Here is a 27,804-nt window from a genome sequence, read left to right on the forward strand (position 1 = left end):
GACCCCACTAGCCCACCGCTAGCCGCCCCAACGGACTCCAAGCTGGCCCTGCAGGGCATCGATCCTAACCCATCACTGTGGAAATCCACATCCACCAGTAGGTTATTGGTGCGCCAGGCGTTCCTCGAACCCTGGTCCTCACCCTTTAACAACCTTCCCACAAGACAAGCTGTCACCAATTGACCTGCAGATCAATTGGTGACAGCTTGTCCTGTGGGAAGGTTGTTAAAGGGTGGGGACCAGAGTTCGAGGAACGCCTGGCGCACCAATAACCTACTGGTTGATTGGGATATCCACAGTGATGGGTTAGGATCGATGCCCTGCAGGGCCAGCTTGGGGTCCGTTTGGGCGGCTAGCAGTGAGGCTAGTGGGCTAGCAGTGAGGCTAGCGGGGTCCACGGGACGGGTTGTTACAAATTGTGACACCAACTTTGAAGCAGAAGATCTGGATTATGGAGGTGGTGGCGAGGGTACGATGCTTGAGAACAACAGATGAGTTGCTTGGTGAATATTGATCATTACACAAAACAATTCCAATGTCACAAATAAAGCTCCAGCAAAAAAAGTTCGAGAAATTTAGATTATAGATCTTCAAGCTTATATAAAGAAACCACAAGTCTCTAAAACTAGCTAAAACCAGGATTCACACAAAGCCTATGGAAAGCCAAAACACCAATGATGATACCTCTCTCACGTGGAGTCTTCGACCACAGAGTAGAGGAGATCAGCACAAGTATTGTTTTAGGTTGAACAAAAAATTCGGCAAACGGACCTAAAATTAGTTTTGTGAAGTTTGTAACAGCAGTTGGGCTTGAGTCTTCTTTGAAAGATTGGTTCAATAATGGAAACTAGGTCCACTGTGGAAGATCCTAGTTTCAACTAGGTTTTCCAAGATGGGAAGAGATAGTGGCGGTTGTCCGATATATGCGAAGAGATCTGTGGTGCAAGTGACTTCTCTGGCGAGTGAGAGATCGGCGGGAACAGGCGCTGGCTGGGTTTCGAGTCTAAGACATAGGTCCGAAGTTTCATAATGATTTCGGCATGAGATATCAGATCCGAGAAGTTATGGCTGCCGTGTGCCGTCAACGTCTCTACCGGGCATGGTGCATCTGACGGTCCAATAGAGAGGCTTTCTGCCATCAACGAAGTCCGATGTGAGAATTCTTCAAGGTTGGAAAGGTTTAACTCGTGCTTTAACACCGGAAAATTCTAGATAATTAGGTTAAAAAGGGGAGCAAAAGGGGGAAATAGTGAAGAAAAACAAGGAAACTAAGAAGCGAACAGAGCGTTGCTGAAGTAAGAGGAAGATGGGATCCCGATGCCGGCGAGCAAAAGCTTCTTCACCGGCGCCAGAAAGCTTGTTCAGAAGAGACGCCTCGAGAATCGTGTCTGAGAGGTTTTCTTTGTTTGACAAATATTTATAGAGTTGACTGTTGTTATGTTTTAATATTTCGCATGTGATGTGTATTCATTCATAGAGACTAATGTATGCAACCGTAGTATCTTGTTTGCGTTTTCCAATTTTTTTGTGCAACCAAGAGCCGGTTTATCTATGATATAGTTGTTAAAACTGTTGTGTAAAATTGTAATGGTGTTTGGATATTATATAAAAACTTGACGTTTGACTATGAAATTCTTTGTTTAAAAAGTTTTATTTTGGTAAAAGGTTTTATATTTAAAAAATCTAAGACGCGCCAAAGTTATAGTGACGACTCAAACAAAGTCTTTTTAAAACTAATACTATTGGCTAATAAATTTCATTTGATTACATAAAAAAAATCATTTGATTACATAACTCAAAAACATATGTTTACGTATTATGCACTATCGTTTTTTAGTTTTTTGAGATTATTAATTTTACCTCTAATATCAAATTTTCTTCTAATTTTCAAGATAGCTATCATCAAACAAAACATGAATACACAAATTCAAATAAATAAATGAGCAAAAAATAAAGTTTAGTTTATCATGGGGGTATTAATAGTTAAATTATATTTAAAAATAAATAAATGAGATTCAAATTCGGTTTGAAAAAATCTCTAAAAATTGGATAAATTATCACTTAGATTTAATATATTATTTATACATTTATTTTTAACTGGTGTAACTTTACGGGTATTATCAGACTCAAACAAAAGTCTTTTTAAAAAACTGAAACTACTATTGCTTAATAGAAAAACAGACTCAAATAAAAGTCATTTTTAAATTGAAACTATTGCTTGATAAATATCAGCCGCAAACAAAAAGAGTTTTGATCCCAAGACGGATTAAAACGTGGTTATTGGCTTATTGTGAGGGTTCTAGTTTTCCCATCATTTGTTTTCTCTTTTTCTTTCTAATCATTGGAAAACAGTCCAATCAAAGAAGAAGAGACGAAAAGGATGAGCACTTTACATCAGGTTCAATTACTACACTAAGCTTTTTTTTTTCTTTAGACAAATACACTGAGCTTTCTATATTCGTAAATTATGCGATGATCCATGTATTTTTCATAGGGTGGACGTTTTGTCTTTTTCTTTTGTAAGTATTGCGATGTATGACGGATTATGAGGGTATACTAAAACATAAGTTGTAGATACTTTTATGATGATATTGTTAAATTGTGGTCAAAGTGTACAATCAGAAGTTACAAGTACACAGCATCCTATGAGTCTTCGAGTCGTTTATTCTGAAATGGCCAATGATTTGTATGCAAATTTTGTGATTATAAGTGGGAAAAACAAATTAATGTCAATATGAACTCATATATATTGATCAGTAATGTAATTTGACTTTTCTTTTCCTTCCTTTTTCTGATTTTCCATTTGAATACAGGAGGATCCTGATTCTGAGGTAGAAAAAGGTACGGTATCGTTGATGTGATTACCAAAAGTTTGGACAACCTCAATCGCGTTGAAATTGAAAATTATATATCATTTTTTTTTTGTCTAATTACAACTCTAGTCTAAACCAACATTATTATTAAATAGGTATCATAAAAAAACCTTATCTATAAATAGAATCATAAATTATATAACATGTTTAGAGTACTTCATAAATGAAGATGTAAGATCTGCCAAACGACGGGAAAATCTTAATACCGAAAAATAAAAATTGTTGTGAAACACTTAATGCACTCACTAGACCGGCCCATGTACTAAGCTATGGAGTCTCGGTCCATAGGTTTTACTCAGTCCATATAGCTTCGGGCATGGGTCGAAGCCTTGCTCGGCCATAACTCTCTAAGTCGGTTTAACCCTAGACATTGTACTCTACTATATATATGCATGTAATCCTTGGGAATTATCAATAACAAATACAAGAGCTTTATCCCTAAACTCTACTTTCATAACAAAAATAATTTTTAAAGGGTCGCAAAAACACGAGAAGCTCGAGGTACGTTTAGAACAATATTTGAGAGTACGTCATCCAACAACTTACAGCATCACGTTCGACTCTTATGCGAAAATGGTGGAGCTGGTCAAGGATGGATATTACGAGTCCCTTCCTTTCACTTCCGGTGGATATACTTGGTACGTCATTCACGTCAAGACCATTGCCACTTCAAATTTTGGTAGCTTATATTATATTATATGTCATTAACTGTATCCCTATATTCTTTTGTTTTTGTTTAAATAAATGTTACAAGGACGTTTAAAATCTACCCAAACGGAAACACGAAGGAAGGAGTACTGCCAGGATGGGTTTCGGTTTATATAAAAATTGATAACTCAATCTTCATCACCAACCCACAAGATGTGTATGCAGATATCAAGTTCTTCGTCTACGACGGTTTCAATCGTTTCTACTCTACACACCAAGGTACGTAGGTACTTAATTTAGGAGGATCATTTCATCAATTGGTACGTAAGAGTAAAGACTAATTTTTTTTTCCTTAAAACATAACTAGTGGCCGTTACTATGTTGTTCTCAACTCTATTGGTCAAGATTAATATCTATTCTCTTTGGTTAATGAGGAATTGATTGGAAAGTTTCTCAAAATAGTTTTTCTTTTTTTTTTGTTCTGGCTATAGAAAGTGAGCCAGTAAGGTTTCATAGTTTAAAAACGGAGTGGGGAATGCCGTATTTTCTGTCCACGGCATGTTTCGTCGAGGGATCGTCGGCATTTATTTACGACGGAGGGGAATGTAAGTTCGGAATAGATATCTTCGTTGATCAAAGCTACCAGAGGGAAGTTTTCTCTTATGACGAAAACGTCACCAACCCCATTTTCACTTGGAACATCACCAATTTCTCTACCCTCTCTAATTACTCTTACACATCCAATACGTTTTCTTCTGGAGACAGAAACTGGTGGCTCTCTCTTTCTCTCTTTACACGTACACACTCTCTGATATATAGCTAACTGTTTGTTATATGATGGGTTAAATGATTATTAGGGTTTTGAAAGTGTATCCAAAGGGATATGGTGTTGGAAAGGATAAATATTTGTCACTCTTCCTGTTGAGTGAGAATAAAGAAATCAATTACGTGAAAGCCACGCTACGAGTTCTAAACCAAATCACATCCCAGAATGTGGCGAAGCAAGGTGAGTGCATAATTCTCTTAATATTTTTATTAATTGAACTAATATCTCAAGATCTGAGTTCGCATAGTTTCGTTTCGGATCCTGCAAAATGGATTTACAAATCGTTTCAAATTTAATGACATCTTTTAAAACATGTTTATCTTTGTTATAATTTTGTTGCTTTTTTTTCTTATGGTAAGTCGAGGGATGGCCCAATGCAGTAGAAAATGGATGGGGTTTCCAGCAGTTCATAATTCTTGCAGATCTTCAAGATAAATCCAAAGGTTTTGTTGTGAACGATATACTTCAAGTTCAAGTCGAGATCATGGCCTTCTCTAAACACACTCCAATTCACTAGGGGTCTATGGTGAGCCCAAAAAAAACCTCCCTATATCCTCTTTCGCTTTTTTTACTTCTGCGTAATTTATTAACAATGTCATTCGTGGAAAGCTCAAATCGGAGATCTCTTTGAAACTACTCCGAGATATATTATCATCAGTAGATCGCTGAAGCCATGCGATGCGAGATCCCTACCTCTCTTTTGTTTATGTGTCCAAAATAAGAAAGGTTTCTATAACTCTTAATTTCCTCGCAATCTACTCTTCTTTTTATCAAAAAAAAAAAAAAAAAAAAACTACTCTTTTGTTTATACTCCATGTGTGTCCAAAATAATAATGAATTTTGAACTCTTTTTCACATTGTGTGATTATCCTTGTTTCTGAATTGTAGTACTGTATATATAATAAGAGTATAAGATTATAGCAAATAAACTTCACTGTTTAACTCTGAATAAATGAGTGCCCTGTAAAAAATGTATATTCGACAAATTAAAGTAAATACTTTATCTACAAATTAATGTTATAGAACCGAAAAAAGGACTAAAATGTGTATATCATTTTTTCTCTTTCGTTAGTCAAATGTGAACATCTATTTTTTTTTTTCAAAAAGTCATAAGTGTATGTTTATCATCTATCTCTATATATTTACCTCAAACTCGTCAATTTTTGTAACTCTATCCTCCATCCCCAAAAATTACCAATCAGTCATACTAAATCAAAGGATAATATATATAAAATACAACTCTTACACATATTTTATAAAATAATTTTGTTATCATTGAATCGACAAGACCCGACCCAAAACTAATTTCTACTATGTGGCGAGATAACAAAATTTAATGGAGTCAAACTCTGGTAGGATTGATCGTAGAGGTGATGTCGTAACCACCTAACTAAAAACATTTCCCTTTTCTAAACTTTTTTATGATCACATATTTTAAAATTAGAACTTCTCTTCATGAGGGCTTCGACTAATATATTATTTATAGAAAATTTACAAACATGACAATAGCAAAAATGGGTTATATTGCATAACTCTTTTGACTTTAGAGAATTGACTTGCATTTTCTGGATTTGGAAGGTAAAATTGCAAAAAGAAGATTTGGAGGGTTTATTTGCAAAATCCAGAAATTTGTTGGCTTTGCTGGCGTTCGTCCAGCCATCCGGCAAAATTCGGTCCTCGACCGCAACCTCTACGGTGCTCCTCGGCACCTTCGGTCGTTCTCGGCAGTTTTCGTCTTCTCTCGGCAATCCTCGACATGCCCCGACATTTCTCGGTTCTTCTCAACAATCGTCGACACGCTTCGACATTCTTCGACATTTCTCGGCAATCGTCGACACGCTTCGACATTCCTCGACATTTTTCGGTAATCGTCGACATGCTTTGACATTTCTCGGCAATCGTCGACACGCTTCGACATTCTTCGACATTTCTCGGCAATTGTCGATACGCTTCGACATTCATTGGCAATCCTTGATACGCCTCGACAACTCTCGGCAATACTCGATAAGTCTCGACAACTCTCGGCACCTCGGTCCGACACTTCTCGGCTCTCGGTCGCCTCGTCCCGGGTCGGCTGTCTTCCGACTCGATGATTTTTCCTCGGACATCCTCTGGGCCTTCTTCTTTATTTCTCTTCTTCTTCTTCTTGAGCCTTTCTAGGGTTATTTCCTCGAACTTTTTATTTCGGGATTTCTAGATTTGGTGAGGGTCATTACATTCTCCTCCCCCCCCCCCCTTATAAGAATTCGTCCTCGAATTCTAAGATCTTCTTCTCTTCCTATCGCGGGAATGATACGCCTTGTCATCTATGTCTTCATCCTGTCATTAGTTCTACCCCTTGTCTTCATACACGATCTCTTCCAGGTATTAAGATTATTTCCTCAGTGTGTCGTGATTCATTTAATCACTTAGCTCCCTGACTCCATGCTTCTTCTTCTTTAGCTTTTTCCTGACTTCTAGCATTGAGCCTTTTCCGGTTCTTCCAGCTCCGCCTTTCTTCATTGCCTTTTTCTCCGATCTTCTCGATCTTTACTTCCTCAATCAAAACCTCTACGTCGTTGATTGACCTCTTCGCTTAATCTGATCAAATGGTCTCTGGTAGAACCATTGACTTCCTCATCTTTGTCGTTTGTACTCGACTACAAACTCTCGCTTGTCTCTCACGCCTTATACATCTCTTCACCACGCTTGATGTGATAGAACTCTGTTGGTTCGTTGTAAGCATAGCTTTGCTTTCTCCTTGGCATGCATTATTTTCTTGCACCATCTTCTTCACACTCACATGATCCTCCTTGAGCATGGGTTCTCTTCTTGCACCCTCTTGGTCGCACTCACATGATCCTCCTTGATCATGGATCATCTTCTTGCACCCTCTTGGTCGCATTCACATGATCCTACTTGATCATGGATTATCTTCTTGCACCCTCTTGGTCGCACTCACATGATCCTCCTTGATCATGGATTATCTTCTTGCACCCTCTTGGTCGCACTCACATGATCCTCTTGCACCCTCTTGGTCGCACTCACATGTCCCCCTTGATCATGGATTATCTTCTTGCTCACGCCTGATCAATTCCACTTCTCAATTTGCTCTACCAATTTCGTTTGGTTTGCACACTTCTCCCTCATTGGAGTTCGCTCCTTACTTCAACTCACCTCGTCTTTGCCTTTTTCCTCATCACTCTTCCTAGCTCTTTTCCTCAAACTGATCCAATTCACCACCCCTTGGTCGAATTCTCCCGGATCTTCTTCTTCTGTCTGATCATGCTTCGCGGCGGCTTACGTGAATTCTCAATCAATCATGCCAAACCTTTGCAAGCTAATTACGATTAATTAACTATGCAACCTACACAATGCTAATCAGTTAGAGCAAGCAATCAACAAGCAAGATTAGCATATAATCACACACACACAACAAGTAGATAACTGCGCTAGAGATTAACACAGTATTTTACACCCGTAAGGGAAAAATAATTGAGTTCTTCCTCCATCTAGCCGTCTACTTAACAGGGTTCGAATCCTAGTCAACACATCTATGGTTAAACTAGGGGATTACACAAAAGAAAATCTATTCGACCATTACACAACCCCAAAAGGAATTTCCCCTCTTCCTTTCCTCACTGGTTATGGCGCCTCCTACACTCCTCACAAGTGCACATGCACCACCTAAGCAGGTTGTCAGATTGCGGTTCCGCGGGAGGCTCGGTTGAGGCTGGGGCAGCAGACGATGGAGTTTCTTCTTGGTTCGGCTCAGTCTCAGCTCGCACGCTCTAATCTGACCGGTTCTCATTCTCTCTCACAACTTGACCCCTCGGATCCACTTCGTCCGAAAACACTCGATTTGGACATTGATAGGGAAAATGCCCACGAATCCCACACTCGATGCACTCGGCATACTCTGGGTTCATCATCGCCCAAGAGACGTCCTCCAACAGTCTTGGGTTCGGTGTCCCACACCTTCACACAGCTTGCAGTAGTATTGGTTCCTGATCCGTACGTTCTCCGGATAGGTTACTCTCTTCCTAGCGGTGGCTCTCCACCTTAAGCGCCCTCTTGGCTTTACGAATGCAGACTAAGTTCCTAGCTGCGTCCTCGTTTGCACTCCTTGGCCGCCCACTCTTGACCGTTTGGTGCTACTCTCTCCTTCTTCCAACCTTGCGTACTGCTGGTTCAATCTCCTCAGTTCGATCATTCTAGTCATCCTTCCGTCTCGATCATTCTTGGTTCTCCGTCTTGATCGGGTAATATCATACGCAACGGTATGGCTCTTATCGGGCTGTTCTGCCTCGCTCCTCCTGGTTCGGTTCTCCTTGATCTGGCACCACTCTGTTTGGTCCGTTCATCGAGTTTACAGTCACTCTCGTTTCCTCTCCTTCTTCAATCTTGGGCTCTTGGTCTCGCAGCATCCTATCTTGGTGACTTCTCACCTCGACCACTAAGGTCGGTATCCCTTCGTCATCGCTTGACAAAATCTCGATCACTTTGATGTAATCCTCTTCATCAGATGATACTTCGATCACCTCCACATTCTCTTCTTTCTCCGATGCTGGCTCAAACGTCTCGCGATATTCACCTCTTGGGTTTCGATCCTCTTCGACCTCCAGTACCGCTTCGTTGCCGACTCTAGCAGCTTCTTCTGGTACCACTTCCTCACCATCAACACCACTTGTCGGATATGCTTCGATCAGAAAATTGACAATTTTATCGCCAGCTTCGGGTGTTCCCTCATGTAGTCGTAAGCGCTCTCACCACCAATCTGGTCTTCGACTTGGTCCAACAACAGATGCTGCAACCTATCGGAAATCTCGTGATCCTCTCCCATGATCACCTACCGGAACGGTTTGGAAACTCCCTCGCGCGTCCATCCTAACTTGGAGACGACTCGGCTCTCCAATCTCCAACACTATGGTTCGATCATCTCGATCAACCTCTCCTTCTTAAAACTCTTCTTGACATTATGACGGGTCGGTCTCGATAGACAGGTTCGTCTCTTCCTCGTCTACCAGCCCGTCTACACTCCACGTATCTGGATCAACAGAGTCGCGACTCCTCTCCGACTCGGTCGATAGATACCCATTGTGATCTCCATAATCACCACGTCTTGGCCACACGCCGCTAGAACCACGCCCATGTCTCGGCCATCCCTCTCCTGAACCTTCCCCACAATCTGAGTCACCTGAAGACATCTAAACACACACACGGGTGGGTCAGTTGCTCATCCGATCTAAGGTTACACTCAAACTAGACAAGCAAACTACCGAAATTCATGTGTGTTTTTGCGACTCATTTACTCGATAAAACATTGAAAAGCACAAGTGCTTGCGGGTTCGAAAACACCGCTCTGATAGCACACGTTGTAGCGCCCCAGACCGCTCTATGCCCCGGACAAGGGCACGGAACGCCCCGGGTCGCCACAGTGTCGGGAGATCGCATCCTGGTGGTTCGGCCGAGGGACGGAAGCTGCAGCTTCCCGACCAGTCCTCCTAGATGTGACTCTGCCCGCGGCCGAGGTTCGCTTAGGCTTTGCAACCCTCGCGGCCCTGGCGCAATGGTATGGCTCTTATCAGGCAGTTCTGCCCTGGCTCCTCCTGGTTCGGTTCTCCTTGATCTGGCACCACTCTGTTTGGTCCGTTCATCGAGTTCACAGTCACTCTCGTTTCCTCTCCTTCTTCAATCTTGGGCTCTTGGTCTCGCAGCATCCTATCTTGGTGACTTCTCACCTCAAGCACTAAGGTCGGTATCCTTTCATCATCGCTTGACGAGATCTCGATCACTTCGATGTAATCCTCCTCATCAGATGATACTTCGATAACCTCCACATTCTCTTCTTTCTCTGATGCTGGTCCGGACAAAACCATTGTATCGATGTAACTTGCCATGTTTCTCCCAAAAATCAAATTTTTATTACTTAATAATTATTACTTTGAAAATAAGTTATTAAGCAATATACATATAGATTCGGAAAAACTTATAGAATACATTTAGGAAAATACATAGGATTTTACAAACAACACACAACAAACAACCCTATCCGGTACCCTATGTTCGCTCCAGCTCTACTCTCAACTATTTTCCCTGCACACACAGGTAATATCATGAGTAATCTAAGATTACTCAGTGAGCCTGGGTACCCCATCCTAAACATGCATTATACTTTTTCCCGCCCCATCTACCCCAACAAGCAAGGAAACAAGCAAGCAATCAATCACACAAACAAACAACAATCAATCACAACAACTACAAGCTACGCACTCCACCGAGCTGCGCACTCTATCGTACTATGCACTTAATCAAAGCTACGCAACGAAAGCATTAGCGGAAGCATCAACAATAATCAACAAAGGTTAGATCAGACCTCACTCGACTCGATCTACCTTACTCCTCTCACTACACTAAAGACGTCCTAGAGTTCTACTCGCACACTCTAGACTCTTTCTCCTAAGGGCCCTGTCGATTTCTGTTCCGTTCCTTGACACACCCAAGGCTGAAACCACACAGGTAACCAGCAATGGGGAATTGCCCACGCTGAAACCACACAGGTAACCAGCGTGAGCCCAACAAGCTACGACGTCAGTAGCGGTCATTCTAGTGGCCAACTAGACATGACATTGTCTCCCTGTAAGTGCACACCGGGAACTTCCCGTGAGACAATCAACATTCACATGGAACAGAAAACCGACCACTCTATCCTAGCTACAACTCAAGAATTCTCCTCAATCCAAGAGACTAGCTAAGACCACGCTACAACTCATAGGTTAGCAAACACTAAGAGTTTAGCACTACCACAACATATGCATTTAACAAGAAATACCACAAAGTTATTTCAAGTTAAACCACAACCTCAACACCAATCAAACCGTCCACTAGATGGAGGTCATTGGGATCCATCCAAAGCGGTGATAACCACAACAAGCAAGAATTCAAGCCTACTCGCAAGCAATTCAAGCAACAACCTCAACACAAAAATCTACAAGCGGCAAGAACTACAATTCAAGCGGCCTAGATTTTACTACGTGCATGCAACTAATCTACCCGATTTTTAAGCAAGTCCCATCTACTACAAAAATCTATTAGTTCTGCTTATCATGCAAATCATTGGTCCATATTTTAAGCAAAATTCACATTGCTATAATGCATCAATTCCTCACGAATTATGCTTCTCAATTCTCATCACTTCTCATCATGCAAGGTGATTCCTAGTTAATTCTATGTTCATTTTAACATGAATTCTAGCGAATCCTACCATTTACGCATGCAATCATCTATCTATCTAGTTCTACATGAACCTAGACTAGATGCAACAATCAATAGGTACGTACACGGCCCGAAGGACCCATGTAGCACCCCACACAACCTACCAAGGATTCTAACACACAAGACCGCAGCACTCAAAGTGATTGGCAGATTGATTTTACGGACTTCACAGCACCGCAGATCAGAAAGCCTCTTCTTCTCACGTCAGCGTCGCTTCCACTCGACCGCTTCTCAACTCGACAGCACTTCCCCGGCTGCAAAGATGTTTCTCTCCTCTTGAGAGAAAACAAGACTTAAAAGATTTTTAGTTTTCTTCTTCTTTTGAGCTAGTGATGGAATTGTGAAGGGTGGCCTCCCTTATATAGAGGAGTTGGGCGGTGCACCTTGCCAATGCATGGCGTGCAAATGCTCGATTCTCCTCCTCTCTCTTCTTGGGCGAACACTTGGCCTCCAAGCTTCTCTAGGTTCCTCTCCTATCTCCCATGATTTGGTAGCTACAAAGGAATATTTTTCCTTGTCTCCCCACCTTGCTTCTCTCCATTGGTCCAACACATAGAAACATAATAATTATGTTCTCTCCTTGTGTTTTCAAAGACACAATGATTGTGATCCAAGTTTGCATGAATTCCCATTGGCCAAATGCAAATATTCGATTCACATTTGCGCCGCCAACAACCTCCGCAAAATCCGGCAATTTGTTGGCTTCGCTGGTGTTCGTCCGGTTGTCCGGCAAAACTCGGTCCTCGACCGCAACCGCTCCTCGGCACCTTTGGTATTTTTCGGCAGTTTTCGTCTTCTCTCGGTAATCCTCGACATGCCCTGACATTTCTCGGTTCTTCTCGACAATCATCGACACGCTTTGACATTCTTCGACATTTCTTGGCAATCGTCGACACGCTTCGACATTCCTCGACATTTCTCGGCAATCGTCGACACGCTTCGACATTCTTCGACATTTCTCGGCAATCGTCGACAGGCTTCGACATTTTTTGACATTTTTCGGCAATTGTCGACATGCTTCGACATTCTTCGGCAATCCTCGATACGCCTCGACAACTCTTGGCAATACTCGATACGTCTGGACAACCCTCGGCACCTCGGTCCGACACTTCTTGGCTCTCGGTCGCCTCGTTTGGGGTCGGCTGTCTTCCGACTCGACAATTTTTCCTCGGACATCCTCTGGGCCTTCTTTTTTATTTCTCTTCTTCTTCTTCTTGAGCCTTTCCATGGTCATTTCCTCGAACTTTTTATTTCGGGAATTCTAGATTTGGTGAGGGTCATTACACAGACCCCTTCAGGATCTATCAACCTGACAACGCGGAGAAGGTTCCAGATCTTTCATAGGTGTCGAATAATCCATGGCTCTGCCTGAATGACCTCGACTCCTCCCACAAGATTCGATTATAGCCGCCTGATTTATAATGTCTATTGCGCCGCTTCCGTACCCTGAAAAACCTTTTTATTCATATCCTTCCAAATTGACCAAACAATCCAAGGTAGACGAGACAAACATCCGAGGCACTCGATTGAGATGTCGCCCGCCAAAATAAGAAGTCTAAATTAGAATAAACTGAGCCATAAGGAAAACCATCGGATGTTAACGAAACCGGAGATAAATCCCAGATCCTACAAGACTGAGAACACTCAAAGAGAGCGTGGTTTATCGTCTCCTCCGCCAGCTCACACCGTTTACAAAGGATGTCGCACCAAACACCCAGATGAGCTAGCCATTCCAACACTGAAAGAGAACCAGATGCTATCTGCCAAAAGAAGTGTTGAACCTTGGAGGGAACGTCAAGTTTCCAAACTTGTGCCCAAAGGGCCATACACGTCGGTCTGGACTCAACCACCTTAGTTAAATCACGAGCTAGCCGATAACCCGATTTGACCGTATATTTCCCGGATTTAGTGTAGTGCCAAATCAGTCGATCAAGTTTATAGGATTTACTGATTGGCATAGCCTGAATAATCTGAATATCCTCTGGATCCATGTACTCCTCAAGGATGGGCAAATGCCATTCCATAGTGTGTGGGTTGATCAAATGATTAACCATTAAGTTAGGATGGAGCAGACTCCCGCGACCATTAGCTGGTCTTGGGTGGCTATCCGGTATCCAAGGATCTTTCCATACTGAGATACCACAACCAGATCCTAATGCCCATCTTGCTCCTTTTTCCACTAAACCTTTCGTTGAAAAAATACTCCTCCAAGCAAATGAGGGAGAATATGGCTTTTTGGCCAAAAGAGGATGTTTATTCCTAAAATATCGACCTCGCTTCACACGAGTCATTAGAGATGTTGGGTAATGAAATAAACGCCAATACTGCTTAGCCAACATCGCATCATTGAATTGCTCGAAAACACGAAAACCCAAACCGCCTTCGCATTTATCATTACACATTTTATCCCAAGCTACCCAGTGCAACCCAGCAGCTTTGTCGTTAGAACGCCACCAAAATCTTGAAATAGCACTTGTTAATTTAGACGTTAATGCATGTGGCAATTTAAAACAGGACATAACATGAGTTGGGAGAGCCAACACAACTGACTTGATCATGATTTCCTTACCGCCTTTCGATAGATATTTCGCCGACCAATCATTCACACGATCATCTAACCGATCATTAACATAACTAAAAACCTTAGTTCGCGATCCTTGAAGCTTTCAGAAATACCCAAATAAGAACCCATACCGCCTTCTTTTGAAATACCAATAACAGACTGTAATTGGGTTCTTATGTCCTCCGGGACGTTTTTACCAAACATGATAGACGACTTATCCAAGTTAACCTCCTGTCCAGACGCTTTTCCATAATTTCCTATGATTTCCATAACCGTTCTACATTCAGTTGCTTCTGCTTTACAGAAGAATAAACTATCATCTGCAAAAAGCAAATGCGAGATGGTAGGGCAATCCCGAGCTAACGTAATACCAGTAAGTTTCTCCTCCCGTTCAGCCTTTTTGATATTAGCTATCAACACCTCCGTGCAAAGAATAAATAAATACGGTGAGAGCGGATCTCCCTGACGTAAACCTCTCTGAGTATAATAGAACCACGGGGTTGACCATTAAAAAGGACTTGATACGAAACTGAGGTGACACACCACATAATCCAGGAGATCCACTTCCGATCGAACCCTAACCTAACCATAACTGCTTCCAAAAAATCTTATTCAACCCGATCATATGCCTTACTCATATCCATCTTAAAAGCCAGAAACTCCGATTTACATCGATTATTAGTATTTAACCCATGAAACATTTCCTGAGCAATAAGAATATTATCCGTTATCAGACGACCAGAAACAAAAGCCGATTGCGTCTCTGAAATAATAGAAGGTAGGTACCTCTTTAATAGGAAACATAAGATTTTTGATATAATTTTATAACTCACGTTACAAAGACTAATCGGCCTGAACTCCGCCATACGCTGGGGTCTTTCATTTTTTGGAATGAGACAAATATTTGTCTCATTCAATCTTTTATCCAAGCATCCCGTATTAAAAAATTCTCTAACCAAAGCCACCAAATCCCCTTTCAACGAGGACCAAAACCGTTGAAAAAACAACGCTGTCATACCATCAGGACCTGGGGTTTTCTCCGATGCATTGCAAATAGAGCCTTACAAACTTCCGATTCGGAGATAGCCTTTGTTAGATCCTGATTCATGGAGTCTGTAATAAGTGGAGATGCCTCATTAAGCATCTCTGAGATGTCCCTCACATCCGATTTCTTAAAAGGATCTTGGAAATATTTGGAAGCGATATTCTCCATATCCGATGGCGACTCATCCCAAACATTATCGGAGTTTAATAAACCTACTATCCTATTTCTCATCCTCTGCAGTTTAGTAGATGCATAGAAAATTTTTGTATTTTTGTCTCCATAAATTTGTTTTTTAAAATTTAAACTATTGCCTAATAAATATTAGACACAAATAAAAGTCTTTTTTTCAACTCTCTTGTTCTCTTTATCTCTAGAAACGACAAAATACACTAGTAAACAAAAGAGACTAGATCGAGTTTTAAAAAGAGAAATTAGAGATTTTTAAACCAAATCAACTAAATTGGTCGATTTTAAAATAAATCGAACGAGAATCAGAAGTGGTATAAACTGACACTCTCTCAGTATCGATCGACACCCAACATGTTTGAGTTCGAGAAGTTATAACTGTTTATTGTAGAAAAATTATAATGAGATTTGAGTATTATATGAAAACTAGACGTGTGACTATCAAATTATTTGTTATAAAAGCTTTATTTTGGTAATAGACTTTTAATTTAAAAATTCCAAAATGCCTCAGAGTCGTAGAAACGACTCAAACAAATTTTCTTTTTAAACTAAAACTATTGCTTAATAAATATCGGACACAAACAAAAGTCTTTTATAAACTGAAATTATTGCTTAATAAATAGTTAAATACAAGACACAAACAAAGTTCTTTTTAAAACTGAAAATATTGCTTAATGAATATCTTACTCAATCTAATTTTTTTTAACTAAAACTATTACTTAATACATATTACACTCAAAGAAAGTGACTTTGTGATATGTCCTAAGACGGAGTAAAACTGTTGTGATTTTTCATATAAGACTTGTTTTCATACATAGAGCCTAGTGTATGCAATTGTAGTCTCTTGTTCCCGTTTTTTCTGCAATCAAAATCATAGAGACGACTCAAACAAAAGTCTTTTTAAAACTGAAACTAGTGCTTAATTAATATCATACACAAACAAAAGTCTTTTAAACTGAAACTATTGCTTAATGAATATAAGACTCAAACAACAGTCTGTTTTTTTATTAAAATTAAACTATTGCTTAATAAATATATCATAAGTCTTTTCTAAAACTGAAAGTATAGCTTAAATGTCTGACACAAACAAAAGTTTCTTATAAACTAAAACTACTACTTAATTAATGGCCCTTAATTAATATAGACTCTCAATCAAAAGTCCTTTTTTAAACTGAAACTATTAATAAATATGAGACTCAAAGAAAAGGAATTTGTGATATTCCCCAAGACGGATTAAAATTGTTCTGATATTTCACATATGACGTGTGTTCGTTCATATAGCCTATGTATGCAACTTAGTTTAACTGTATTTGTTTTCTATTTTTTTTTGTGCAAACCAGAACTTTACTGTTTATTGTAGACCGTAGAATTGTTAAAACTGTTGTGTAAAATTGTAATGAGGTTTGGGTATTATATGTTGTAAACTAGACGTCTAATTATCAATTTATCTGTTTTAAAAACTTTATTTTGGTAAAACATGATATATCATGGTTTTTGTGGGTTTTTAACCATGATATAAGGAGTCTTTTGATTTGTTTTCTAGGATATTTTTGAGTCTTTACAGTTTTCTAGATTTTGGCATGAAATAAGCAAAATAGAGCAATTTGGATTATTTTGGAGCATCAATTCGGAAGAAATCAATTTGGAGTCTGATCCTATGAGGAGCATCGACCGACACCACCAGAGGGCATTGATCGACACCCCTCTCTGCCGACTCAAGACCCAAGTTTTGGAAGTTTTACAATTCTGCCCCAAAGTCTTCCACAACACAAGTCCCTGACGTGTTTTAGGACATATAAATAGTGTTTTAGGTTTTCCAAACCATTAAATTTTATTCTATCAAGTTTTATTTTTCCTGCAATTCTGAGAGATTTTTGAGAGATTTTGGAGAGAAAGAGATCAGATCTGCTTTATAGAATTCTTGAACTCCCTCTTACTCTTTTAATATATATTGCTTATTATTCAGAATTATGTTTTGTTCTTCATTGAATATGCCTGAGTAGTTTGCTTGTTAGGTTTAGGGTTTTTCACATGGATTTTATGAATTATTAGATCTGATTATTTAGGATTCATTATCTATCTAGATCTTCATCTTAGGTTGTTTTTCATATTAATCCTTGATTGGCCATCTAGAATTAATACCCTAGGAAAATAATTGATATGAGAATATAATTGATTTTCCTGATAAAACCTTTTGATGAGCAAAATTATTTCTTGCAAAGAGATTTGATTTAATAATTTTGTGAACAATCTAAACCTAATTTTATTGCTGATTTTTAACCTAGAATTTTACAAAGAGATTTGGATTTTCTGGTTTTAAATTTAGATATTATTTGCAGTGAGAACTGAATTAATTTACAAAAGTGTTTACAGTTCTAGATCTGTTCTTAATTGCTTGAATCCTATTTATTGATTGATTTAATATTTCATAATTTTCTGAGAAATTTCCTAGGCCTAGCTTTTTGATTTTCTGAATTTACAACAACTTTCATTTAATATTTTGCATTGCTTTTATTTTAATTCAATTTAATCTGTTTTTTAATCTGTTTAGCATAATTATAAAACTCTATAATTTATTGTGTAGACTTGAGTCCTTGTGGAATTCGACCCCTAAGTATTATAGTGATCTCTTAATTTGAGAGAGTAGCTCAGGGTTAAATTTGAGCATATCAAATTTTGGCGCCGTAGCCCGGGGACTTTTTGATCTACCATTAAATTTGAGTTTTTGATTTTGTCTAAATTTTTATTTTTATTTAAAACTTACACGCTTTTGTTTTCTTTTCTCTTGTGTGTTTCAGGTGCATGCCTCCTAGACCTCACACAAGGAGCAACAAGTCTGGTCCTACTGTGAATTTGTCAAACCAAGAGTTGGGAAAACTTCAGCGTGAGAACAGAAAAGCAGCTAAATCTCTGAAGCTGGTTAATACGATCATTTTGATGCGTGATGAGGCTGGTGTTTTGAGGGATCAAGAGGGCCACTTGCGCAATGAGCAGGGCCAAAAGCTTGATGCGGAAGGAAACGTGATTGCTGAACCTGTTGTCAACGAGCAGGGTGTCGTGAACCAGCAAGTTGGTGTCGTTGATGATCCGGATCTTGGTGTCGATCGACACCAACCAGGGGGCATCGATCGACACCCACCTGCAGACGTGCGTGGAGCTGCCAACCACGTACAGAACCCAGTTCAAAGACAGGACCAAAATCGAGATCTGATCAGGACCATTGCTGACTACAACCGGGCTGATCTTGTTTATGAGAACCGGTCTGCTATTGTTCCTCCACCATTCCAGAGGAATGATTTTGAGCTAAAGCCTGCTTACTTTCAACTAGTTGGGCAGAGACCTTACTCAAACCTGCCCCATGAGAAGCCTTTGGACCATATTGAGCATTTTGAGTATCTTGTGACCAGTATCAAGGCTAATGGAGTGACTGAGAATTTCATATTCTGCAAGCTCTTCCATACTCACTTGCAGGAGAGGCATCTTAGTGGTTGAAGCAGTTGCCAGCTGGATCTTTGACAAATTGGCATGATATCAAGGTGGCTTTCCTCAACCATTTCTATGATGATGCAATGTCAGATGAGCTGAGAGTCAAGATCTCTTCATTCAAGCAAGGACATGATGAAGCTTTCAAGGCAGCTTGGGTGAGGTTCAAAGCTTATCAGAGGGGACTGTCCACATCATGGTTTTTCAAGGGTACAACTGTTGAGTATCTTCTTTAGAGGGTGTGATTGGAAGTATCAGTTAGCTTTGGATGCTGCAAGTCATGGGAATTTCAAGACAAGATTTCCAGAAGATGCTGAAGTGTTGATTGAGAATTTGGCTTCTAGCAATAGCACTAAAAGAGCTGATGCTGAAAGAAAGAGACTGCATGGAGAGTTTGATGCAAATCAGCTTGCTTCTGTTAATGCCAAGCTTGATTCAGTGCACAATCTTCTTGTGGGAAAGAAGTCAGTCCAATTTGCTGCTGAAGTTGAGACATTTGAGCCAGAGCCAGAGAATACAGAGGAAAATGTCAACTATGTGTATGGAGCTGGGTATCAGGGACAAAGATTCGGTAATCAGCAAGGTAGCAGACCTTACAATGGTGACCAGAAGCAGCAACAGAACAATGACTATACAAGGACCTATGGGAACTCATCCTATCAGTCTCCACCTCCTAAGAATTCTTCAGAGAGTAGAATGGAAGCCATGCTTGAGCAGCTTTTGCAAGGACAGGAGCAATTGACAGTGACATTCAATGGGAAGATTGGACAATGTCTACACTGAGCTGAATGGGAAGATAGAAGCATTGAACATTCATGTCAAGAAGTTAGAGAATCAAAGTTATTCAGACTGCTGGGTCTGTCAAACAACAAGAGGGTTTTCTTCCTGGAAGAACTGAGTCAAACCCTAGACATGCTTGCAATGCCATATCAGTGAGAGATGAAGATGATGGTGAAATTGCTCCTGCAGAAAAAGAAGAGAAATCGATAAATCTCTCGGTTTCAGATGATGGCATCGATCGACACCACCTGGGTGTCGATCGACACTCATCTCAAATGAACCCAGAAACTGCAAAATCTCAGGTTCCAGCTGCTGAAAGGGTCTACAAGCCTAATGTTCCTTTTCCCAAGCCAAGAAAGTCTAAGCAGGAGATGGAGGAAGCTAGATGCAAGGCAATGATGGACAAGGTGATGATTGAGATGCCATTGATTGATGCAATGAAGCTTTCACCACCACTTAGGCGCTATGTCAAGAGAATGGTATCTAATGGTTTGAGCCCTGAAGAAAGAGCCTTGCTAACTAAGGATGTTAGTGCAATTCTGTTGAACCAGCCTGTTCAGAGGAAGAAGGAGAGAAAGCAGGAAGTGGTTGTTTCTAAGGAAGTGAGTGCAATTATTCAATGTAAGACTGGTTGTACTTGATTGCTCTATCTTCACACGAAGGTTTGCACACTCACTTTGTGACCTTGGTTCTAGCATCAACTTGGTACCACATTCTGTTGCTGTAAGACTTGGGATGACAGAATTCAAGCCAACTCAGATTTCTCTTATCTTGGCTGATCGCTCCCAAAGAATTTATGAAGGCGTTTTAGAGGATATTCCAGTTAAGGTTGGGAACTTCATGATTCCCACTGACTTTGTGGTGCGGAAGTATGAATCAGAGCCTAAAGATCCTCTCATCTTAGGAAGATATTTCTTGGCTACAGCTGGTGCAGTCATTGATGTGCAGAAGGGACACATAGAACTGAATATGGATGGTTTGAGTATGAACTTTGAGATGGATAAGCTGAGGAGAGCTCCTACTATTGATGGACAGACTTTTTCTGTTGAAAAGGTTTCTGCAACACGAGCATCAGGCTCAGTGTCGATCGATGCCACCAAGAGGGTATCGATCGACACCCCTCCACGAACGCGACAAAGCTTATCCAAAACTGATGCTCCAAGTCAGAAACCTGTTCCCAAACAGAAGAGTCACCAATCCACACTCCAGAGCCCTCAGGTAAGGCCAAGGTATGCATCTCCTTCTCCTAAACTTCCTCCTATCATCAACAAGAATTTCAAAGAGATAAAAAATGTTTTCCAGTTAACCAAGCCACGAGATTATCGTAGAGCGCTTGTTTCTTCTATTGATGATTTTGCAGGACAGAAAAGATACCCTCCCATACCTAAATCCCGCCCCTGGTCCTATTCCTAACATCCTTGGCAGACCTCATGCACCTAAAGCTTATATACCACCTTGGATGAAGAGGACTTCAATGCCATGTTCTGCTCCTCCGGATGCCTGAGCTCCAACACAGTCAAGCTAATGACTGAAAACAAGCGCTTAGTGGGAGGCAACCCACTGGTAGGTTTTTCTTTTTCTTTTGATTTTGATTTTTATTTATTTTATTTTTATTTTTGCTTTCCTCTTACTTGATAACACTGGGGACAGTGTTGTTTAAGTCTGGGGGAGGTTAGTTACTAACTATGATTTCTGTTTTTGAGTTTCAGTTGTGTCAGTCAAAACCATAAAGTTTGAGTCAAATTTTTTCAAAATTTTTCTTTTTGTCTTTGGGAATTATGATCTTGACCAGTGATTTCTCTTATTTGGCTAACACTCTAATGATTACTTGTTTATGCTTGACCACAGAACTGAAGCTTAGAAAGACTATGAGCCTTATCAACGATCCTGAAAGCCCTTATTCAATGGATATCTCATTGATCTAACGTTGTCTCAACTTTTATCAGGATTTTAACTAGACTTAATCTCTTCTTTGGGGTTGGAAATCAGTGGACTAGACTTCTTCTTCAGGCCATACAAGACAGTGCAATTTTTCAAAGTATGTCTCCCCTCTCTTTACCCTTCAGTGCTTAAAAAAAAAAAAAGATCAGAAAAAAAAGGATAAAAGATGAGATGATTTTGATCAGTTTAGAGAGGTAGGTAAATTACCTGTGACCTCGTTATTCTATTCTTGAGTCAAATGATCACACAAAGCTTGACAGCGAGGGGTAGGTAAATTACCGATGACCCCGGTATTCGCTTACACCTTTGATTAAGAAAAAAAAGAAAAGAAAAAAATTTGGAAGTGAGAAAAGGGAGAGGAAAGGAGATGTAAGAAGAAAGTCTTGGCCTGAAAAGAGTCTATATGCCACTGTTCGATACATCCAAGGTAAGAACTCACCTGTACTTGCTTTAATTTATATAATGAGATGACAATGGAGATTTCAGAGATTCCAAAGGATTGGGGGATTTGAGTAAGGAATGTTGATGCTTATCATGGTTGAGTATAAGAAGTAAGTTCTTGAGTTAGGTAAATGAAGAGTGCGAATAAGAATTATCATGCAGTTGAGTGAATTCTATGTTTTCAAACCTCTTTCACAGGTCTAAGTTTATGTTTTGCTTGAGGAAAAGCAAAGGCTAAGTCTGGGGGAGTTGATATATCATGGTTTTTGTGGTTTTTAACCATGATATAAGGAGTCTTTTAGAGACTTTTGATTTGTTTTCTAGGATATTTTTGAGTCTTTACAGGTTTTCTAGGATTTTGGCATGAAAGGAGCAAAATAGAGCAATTTGGATCATCTTGGAGCATCAATTCGGAGGAAATCAATTTGGAGTCTGATCCTATGAGGAGCATCGACCGACACCACCAAGAGGGCATCGATCGACACCCCTCTCTGCCAACTCAAGACCCAAGTTTTGGAAGTTTTACAATTCTTCCCCAAAGTATTCCATAATTGCAACACAAGTCCCTGACGTGTTTTAAGACATATAAATAGTGTTTTTAGGTTTTCCAAACCATTAAGTTTTATTCTATCAAGTTTTATTTTTCCTGCAACCCTGAGAGATTTTTGAAAGCTTTTGGAGAGAAAGAGATCAGATCTGCTTTATAGAGAAGAATTCTTGAACTCCCTCTTACTCTTTTAATATATATTGCTTATTATTCAGAATTATGTTTTGTTCTTCATTGAATATGTCTGAGTAGTTTGCTTGTTAGGTTTAGGGTTTTTCACAGGGATTTTATGAATTATTAGATCTGATTATTTAGGATTCATTATCTATCTAGATCTCCATCTTAGGTTGTTCTTCATATTAATCCTTGATTGGCCATCTAGAATTAATACCCTAAGAAAATAAATTGATATGAGAATATAATTGATTTTCCTGATAAAACCTTTTGATGAGCAAAATTATTTCTTGCAAAGAGATTTGATTTAATAATTTTGTGAACAATCTAAACCTGATTTTGTTGCTGATTTTTAACCTAGAATTTTACAAAGAGATTTGGATTTTCTGGTTTTAAATTTAGATATTATTTGCAGTGAGAACTGAATTAATTTACAAAAGTGTTTACAGTTCTAGATCTGTTCTTAATTGCTTGAATCCTATTTATTGATTGATTTAATATTTCATAATTTCCTGAGAAATTCCCTAGGCCTAGCTTTTTGATTTTCTGAATTTACAACAACTTTTATTTAATATTTTGCATTGCTTTTATTTTAATTCAATTTAATCTGTTTAGCATAATTATAAAACTCTATAATTTATTGTGTAGACTTGAGTCTTTGTGGAATTCGACCCCTAAATATTACAGTGATATCTTAATTTGAGAGAGTAGCTCAGAGTTAAATTTGAGAATATCAAAACACTATATTAAAATAATTCTGGCGCTAAAGTCATAGAAGGACTTAATCAAAATCTATTTTAAACTGAAACTGATGCTTAAGAAATACCAGACACAAACAAATGTCTTTTTGAACTGAGACTATTGCTTAATATATATCAGACTCAAACAAAAATATTTTTAAAACCCCAACTATTGGCTTTATAAATATGAGACTGTAATTCACATATGACGTGTTCATTCATAGAGCCTAATTAGTGTATGAAACTATAGTTTTTTTTTTTTTTTCCTTTTCTACATTTTTTGTTCAAGCAAGAACTGTATTGTTTATTGTTGATATTGTGTAAAAATTGTAATGCTATTTTGTTATTATATGAAACGTAGACGTGTGTAACTATATTATTAAGTCTTTGTTTCAAAAGCTTTATTTTGTAAAAGGTTTTATATTTAAATAAATCAAAACGCGCCAAAAGTCATAATTACCATGTACATACAAAAGTCTTTTTTTATTATTATACAAAAGTCTTTTTTTAAACTAAACCTATTGTTTATTAAATATTTGACTCAATTACAAGTCTTTTTTAAACTGAACTATTTCTTAATAAATAAGAGATTCAGACAAAGAGTTTTGTGATATTTTCCAAGACGGATCTAAACGTGCTTATTGACTTATTCTGAAGGTTTTATTTTTCCCACCATTTCTCCAAGTCATGGCAGAAGAGACGAAAGGGATGACCTCCGAGATCGGATCACATCAGGTTCAAATAACTTAACTGAACTTTTCTATTTCCGTAAATTTTGCGATGATCCGTATATTTTTCATTGGGTTGACTTTTTTGTTGTTGTAATTTTCGCAATGTATGATGAATTATGAGGGTGTATACTAAGGGTGTATACATTGATTTTGAAATAACATGTTTTATCCTTGGATTTGGATCCTTCTATTTTACACTTTCAAATCCATACAAATCCATTTAAAACATAATATGGATTTTGAAATTCAAAAACAAATCATTAAATGAATAACATGGGATTTGAACAAGTATTTGTAAATCATAGAACCAATAACACATAATTTTGATAAGTATTTTAAAATCAATGATTGAATAACACATGATTTTTGGTTGGATTTCTAAATCCATTAAAATCATAGAACCAATAACCCCCTCTAAAACATAGTTGTATATTATAATGATATTGTTGAACCGTCGTCAAAGTGAATAAACGCAAGTGCACAATCTCCGATGAGTCTTTTTGAGTCGTTTCTTCTGAAATAACTCATATATTGATCAGTGTTTAACTTTTTATTTTCTTTCCTTTTTCTGATTTTCCATTTGAATACAGGAGGATCATGTTTCTGGTATAGACAAAGGTGCGGTATCGTTGATGTAATTACCAAAAAGATGGAGAACATAAATAGAAAGTTATATAATTTTTTTTTGTCTAACTAGAAAATAGAAAGTATCATAAGAAAATCTTATGTAAAGATAAATAGAATCGTAATTGAAGTTGTAAGATCTTAACCACGGGAAACTTTATAACCACGGGAAAATCTTAACTAACAACGAAACTAACTTTTAAAGGGTCGCAAAAACACGAGAAGCTCAAGATACCTTTACATGCATATTGGAGAGTACGTCGTCCAGCAACTTACAGCATCACGTTCGACACTTATGCCAAAATGGCGGAGCTGGTAAAGGATGGATATTACGAGTCCCTTCCTTTCACTTCCGGTGGATATACTTGGTACGTCATTCACGTCAAGACCATTACAACTTCAAATTTTGGTATATTATATTATATGTCTATAATTGTATCCCTACTCTTTTGTTTTTGTTTAAATAAATATTAAAAGGACGTTCAAATTCTACCCAAACGGAAACAAGGGGGAAGGCGCAGTGCCAGGATGGGTTTCGGTTTACACAAAAATCGATACCTCAATCTTCGTCACAAACCCACAAGATGTGTATGCGGATATCAAGTTCTTCGTCTTCGACGGTTTCCATAAAATCTATTATACACACCAAGGTACGTAGGAACTTGATTTATTAGAAGGATCAATACATTGGTACGTAAAACTAATTGTTTTTTTCCACAAAATATATCCAAGTGATGCAATCATGCAAGTCTAACTAATGGCCGTTACTATGTTTTTCTCAACTCTATTGGTCATGACCACATACATTTAATGTCTATTCTTTTTGGTTAATGAGAAATTGATCGATTTAAGGCTCCTATATAGGAAAGTTTCTCAAAATAGTTTTTTTTTGGCTATAGAAAGTGAGCCAGTAAGGTTTGATAATGAAAATTCGGAGTGGGGAGTGGCGAATTTTCTGACCACGGGATGTTTCGTCGACGGAGCGTCGGTATTTATTTACGACGGAGGGAAATGTCAAGTTGGAATAGATATCTTCGTTGATCAAAGCTACCAGAGGGAAGTTTTCTCTTATGACGAAAACGTCACCAACCCCATTTTCACTTGGAACATCACCAATTTCTCTACCCTCTATCATAACTCTTACACATCCAATACGTTTTCTTCTGGAAACAGAAACTGGTGACTCCCTCTCTCTCGCTCTCTCTTTACACACCTACACTCTCTGATATATAGCTAAATGTTTGTTAATTTGATGGGTTTAATGAATATTAGGGTTTTGAAAGTGTATCCAAATGGATATGGTGTTGGAAAGGATAAATATTTGTCACTCTTCCTGATGAGTGAGAATAATGAAATCAATTACGTTAAAGCCACGCTACGAGTTCTAAACCAAATTACATCCCGCAATGTGGTGAAGCAAGGTGAGTGCATAGTTCTCTTAATATGTTCTTTCATGGCGATATATGTTTCTATTGTGACAACAAGTATAATGTGATATATCCGAGAATGAAAAAGATTTTAATGTATTTTTAAAGAGTTTAATTAACTCTACTTCTACCTAAACTTTTATTCTACACTAGAATTTATTAATCAATCTATTGAGTGACACTAGTATTTAATAGAAACTATAAAATACAAACTTGAATAACACTAGAATTATATGGAAACTTCAATTCATTCAGATTATCATGTTCAACCCCACCCCACCCCATTAAGAGATAAAATAAAAGACAAATGATACCTTTATTTAATATTTTACAAAATATATTATTACAAAGTTATATCAAAGAAATAGTCATTATGAAAGATATATTTTCAATATCATTGCAAAAATTAATTTCTAATATTTTGTTTTGCAATTTATTTCCTATAATCATTTTAATTGAACTAACAAACATGTTCAACCCCACCCTTCCTATAAGATCTGAGTTCGCACAGTTTCGTTTCGGATCCTGCAAACTGGATTTTCAAATCATTTAAAAATTAATGACATTTTTAAAACATTTTTATCTGTGTTATTGTGGAACTAATTATGGTTAATATAATTTTAATTTTAATTGTGTTGCTTTTTTTTTTCTTTTTCTTATATATGTTAAGTTGAGGGATGGCCCAATGCAGCAGAAAATGGATGGGGTTTCCAGGAGTTCATAACTCTTGCAGATCTTCAAGATAAATCCAAAGGTTTCGTTGTGAACGATATGCTTCAAGTTCAAGTCGAGATCACGGCCTTCTCTAAACACACTCCGATTAACTAGTGTCTTTGGTGAGCCCAAAAACAACTTATCTAACCTCTTTCACTTTTTACTTTTTTGTTTTTTTCTTAACAATGTCTTTCATGGAAAGCTCAAACCGGAGATCTCTTGAACCTGCTCTAGACGTTTTATCATTAGTGGATCGCCGGAGCCATGTGATGCGAGACCCGCTACCTCTCTTTTGTTTTTATGTCCAAAATAAGAAAGGTTTCTATAAATCTTTCCCCACAATCTACTCTTCTTTTTATCAAAATAAAAAAATTTACTGTTTTGTTTATACTCCATGTGTGTCCAAAATAATAAAGAGTTTTGAAACTCTTTTCCACATTGTGTGATTATCCATCCAATTGTTTCTAAATCGTAGTACTGTATATATAATAAGACTATTACAAAAAAAAATTCGATTAAGGTGACTATTGGACATGAACTTCATTTTTTAACTCTGAATGAATGAGTTCCTCTTTAAATATGTATATTCGACAAAGTAAATACGTCATCTACAAATTAATTAGGCTTGGACATTTGGGTGTTCGGGTCGGAGTCGGGTTCAGATAATTCGGGTTCAGGTTTTTCGGGTTTACGAATATAAGATCCGAACAGGTGTTCATATAATTTCGGGTCGGGTTAGGTTCGGTTTCTATCGGGTTTGGATTATTTGGGTATTGACTTTAAGAAACCTGTAATATATCCAAAATA

General features: G+C 38.4%; 3 protein-coding genes and 1 non-coding gene across 4 annotated transcripts; 2 read left to right on the forward strand and 2 right to left on the reverse strand.

The window, feature by feature from the left end:
* Positions 1-677: 677 nt before the first annotated feature.
* LOC104715317 (uncharacterized) lies at positions 678-5,117 on the forward strand. The gene is made up of 8 exons (XM_010432732.2): positions 678-732; positions 852-994; positions 2,814-2,841; positions 3,349-3,511; positions 3,628-3,800; positions 4,013-4,292; positions 4,379-4,527; positions 4,707-5,117. Exons 1-8 carry the CDS (start codon positions 678-680, stop codon positions 4,862-4,864), a joined length of 1,149 nt encoding a protein of 382 aa, XP_010431034.2. The 3' UTR covers positions 4,865-5,117.
* A 7,778-nt stretch (positions 5,118-12,895) lies between these two features.
* LOC147938444 (uncharacterized) lies at positions 12,896-15,377 on the reverse strand. Its single transcript, XM_087465640.1, has 5 exons — positions 15,234-15,377; positions 14,794-14,952; positions 14,296-14,641; positions 13,190-14,215; positions 12,896-13,047 (listed from the first exon to the last, which is right to left on the reverse strand). Exons 1-5 carry the CDS (start codon positions 15,375-15,377, stop codon positions 12,896-12,898), a joined length of 1,827 nt encoding a protein of 608 aa, XP_087321766.1.
* A 3,596-nt stretch (positions 15,378-18,973) lies between these two features.
* On the reverse strand, positions 18,974-19,081 carry LOC147938445 (small nucleolar RNA R71). The gene has a single exon (XR_015567663.1). It is a non-coding gene; the product is annotated as a small nucleolar RNA R71 (small nucleolar RNA).
* Positions 19,082-24,088: 5,007 nt separating this feature from the next.
* On the forward strand, positions 24,089-27,516 carry LOC104711074 (uncharacterized). Its single transcript, XM_010427746.2, has 8 exons — positions 24,089-24,236; positions 24,823-24,850; positions 25,062-25,224; positions 25,334-25,506; positions 25,756-26,035; positions 26,129-26,277; positions 26,954-27,119; positions 27,200-27,516. Exons 1-7 carry the CDS (start codon positions 24,189-24,191, stop codon positions 27,109-27,111), a joined length of 999 nt encoding a protein of 332 aa, XP_010426048.1. The 5' UTR covers positions 24,089-24,188; the 3' UTR covers positions 27,112-27,119; positions 27,200-27,516.
* Positions 27,517-27,804: the final 288 nt, after the last annotated feature.

The sequence above is a fragment of the Camelina sativa genome, chromosome 9 (genome assembly GCF_030686135.1).
Source record: "Camelina sativa cultivar CO46 ecotype springtype chromosome 9, ASM3068613v1".
Taxonomy (NCBI): domain Eukaryota; kingdom Viridiplantae; phylum Streptophyta; class Magnoliopsida; order Brassicales; family Brassicaceae; genus Camelina; species Camelina sativa.

Bases quoted from the DNA above. Each gene is read 5' to 3' on its own strand.
- LOC147938444 (XM_087465640.1), bottom strand. From the start codon at position 15,377: ATGGAGAATATCGCTTCCAAATATTTCCAAGATCCTTTTAAGAAATCG. The intron at 14,953-15,233 runs GTTTGTAAGGCT...TTCCTATTAAAG, and splicing joins AGGCTATCTCCGAATCGGAA to AGGTACCTACCTTCTATTAT. The intron at 14,216-14,295 runs GTATGGGTTCTT...ATGATCGGTTAG, and splicing joins TGGTATTTCAAAAGAAGGCG to ATGATCGTGTGAATGATTGG.
- LOC104715317 (XM_010432732.2), top strand. From the start codon at position 678: ATGATACCTCTCTCACGTGGAGTCTTCGACCACAGAGTAGAGGAGATC. The intron at 733-851 runs GTATTGTTTTAG...AATGGAAACTAG, and splicing joins AGTAGAGGAGATCAGCACAA to GTCCACTGTGGAAGATCCTA. The intron at 4,528-4,706 runs GTGAGTGCATAA...TCTTATGGTAAG, and splicing joins CCAGAATGTGGCGAAGCAAG to TCGAGGGATGGCCCAATGCA.
- LOC104711074 (XM_010427746.2), top strand. From the start codon at position 24,189: ATGGCAGAAGAGACGAAAGGGATGACCTCCGAGATCGGATCACATCAG. The intron at 24,851-25,061 runs GTGCGGTATCGT...TAACTTTTAAAG, and splicing joins TGTTTCTGGTATAGACAAAG to GGTCGCAAAAACACGAGAAG. The intron at 25,507-25,755 runs GTACGTAGGAAC...TTTTGGCTATAG, and splicing joins AATCTATTATACACACCAAG to AAAGTGAGCCAGTAAGGTTT.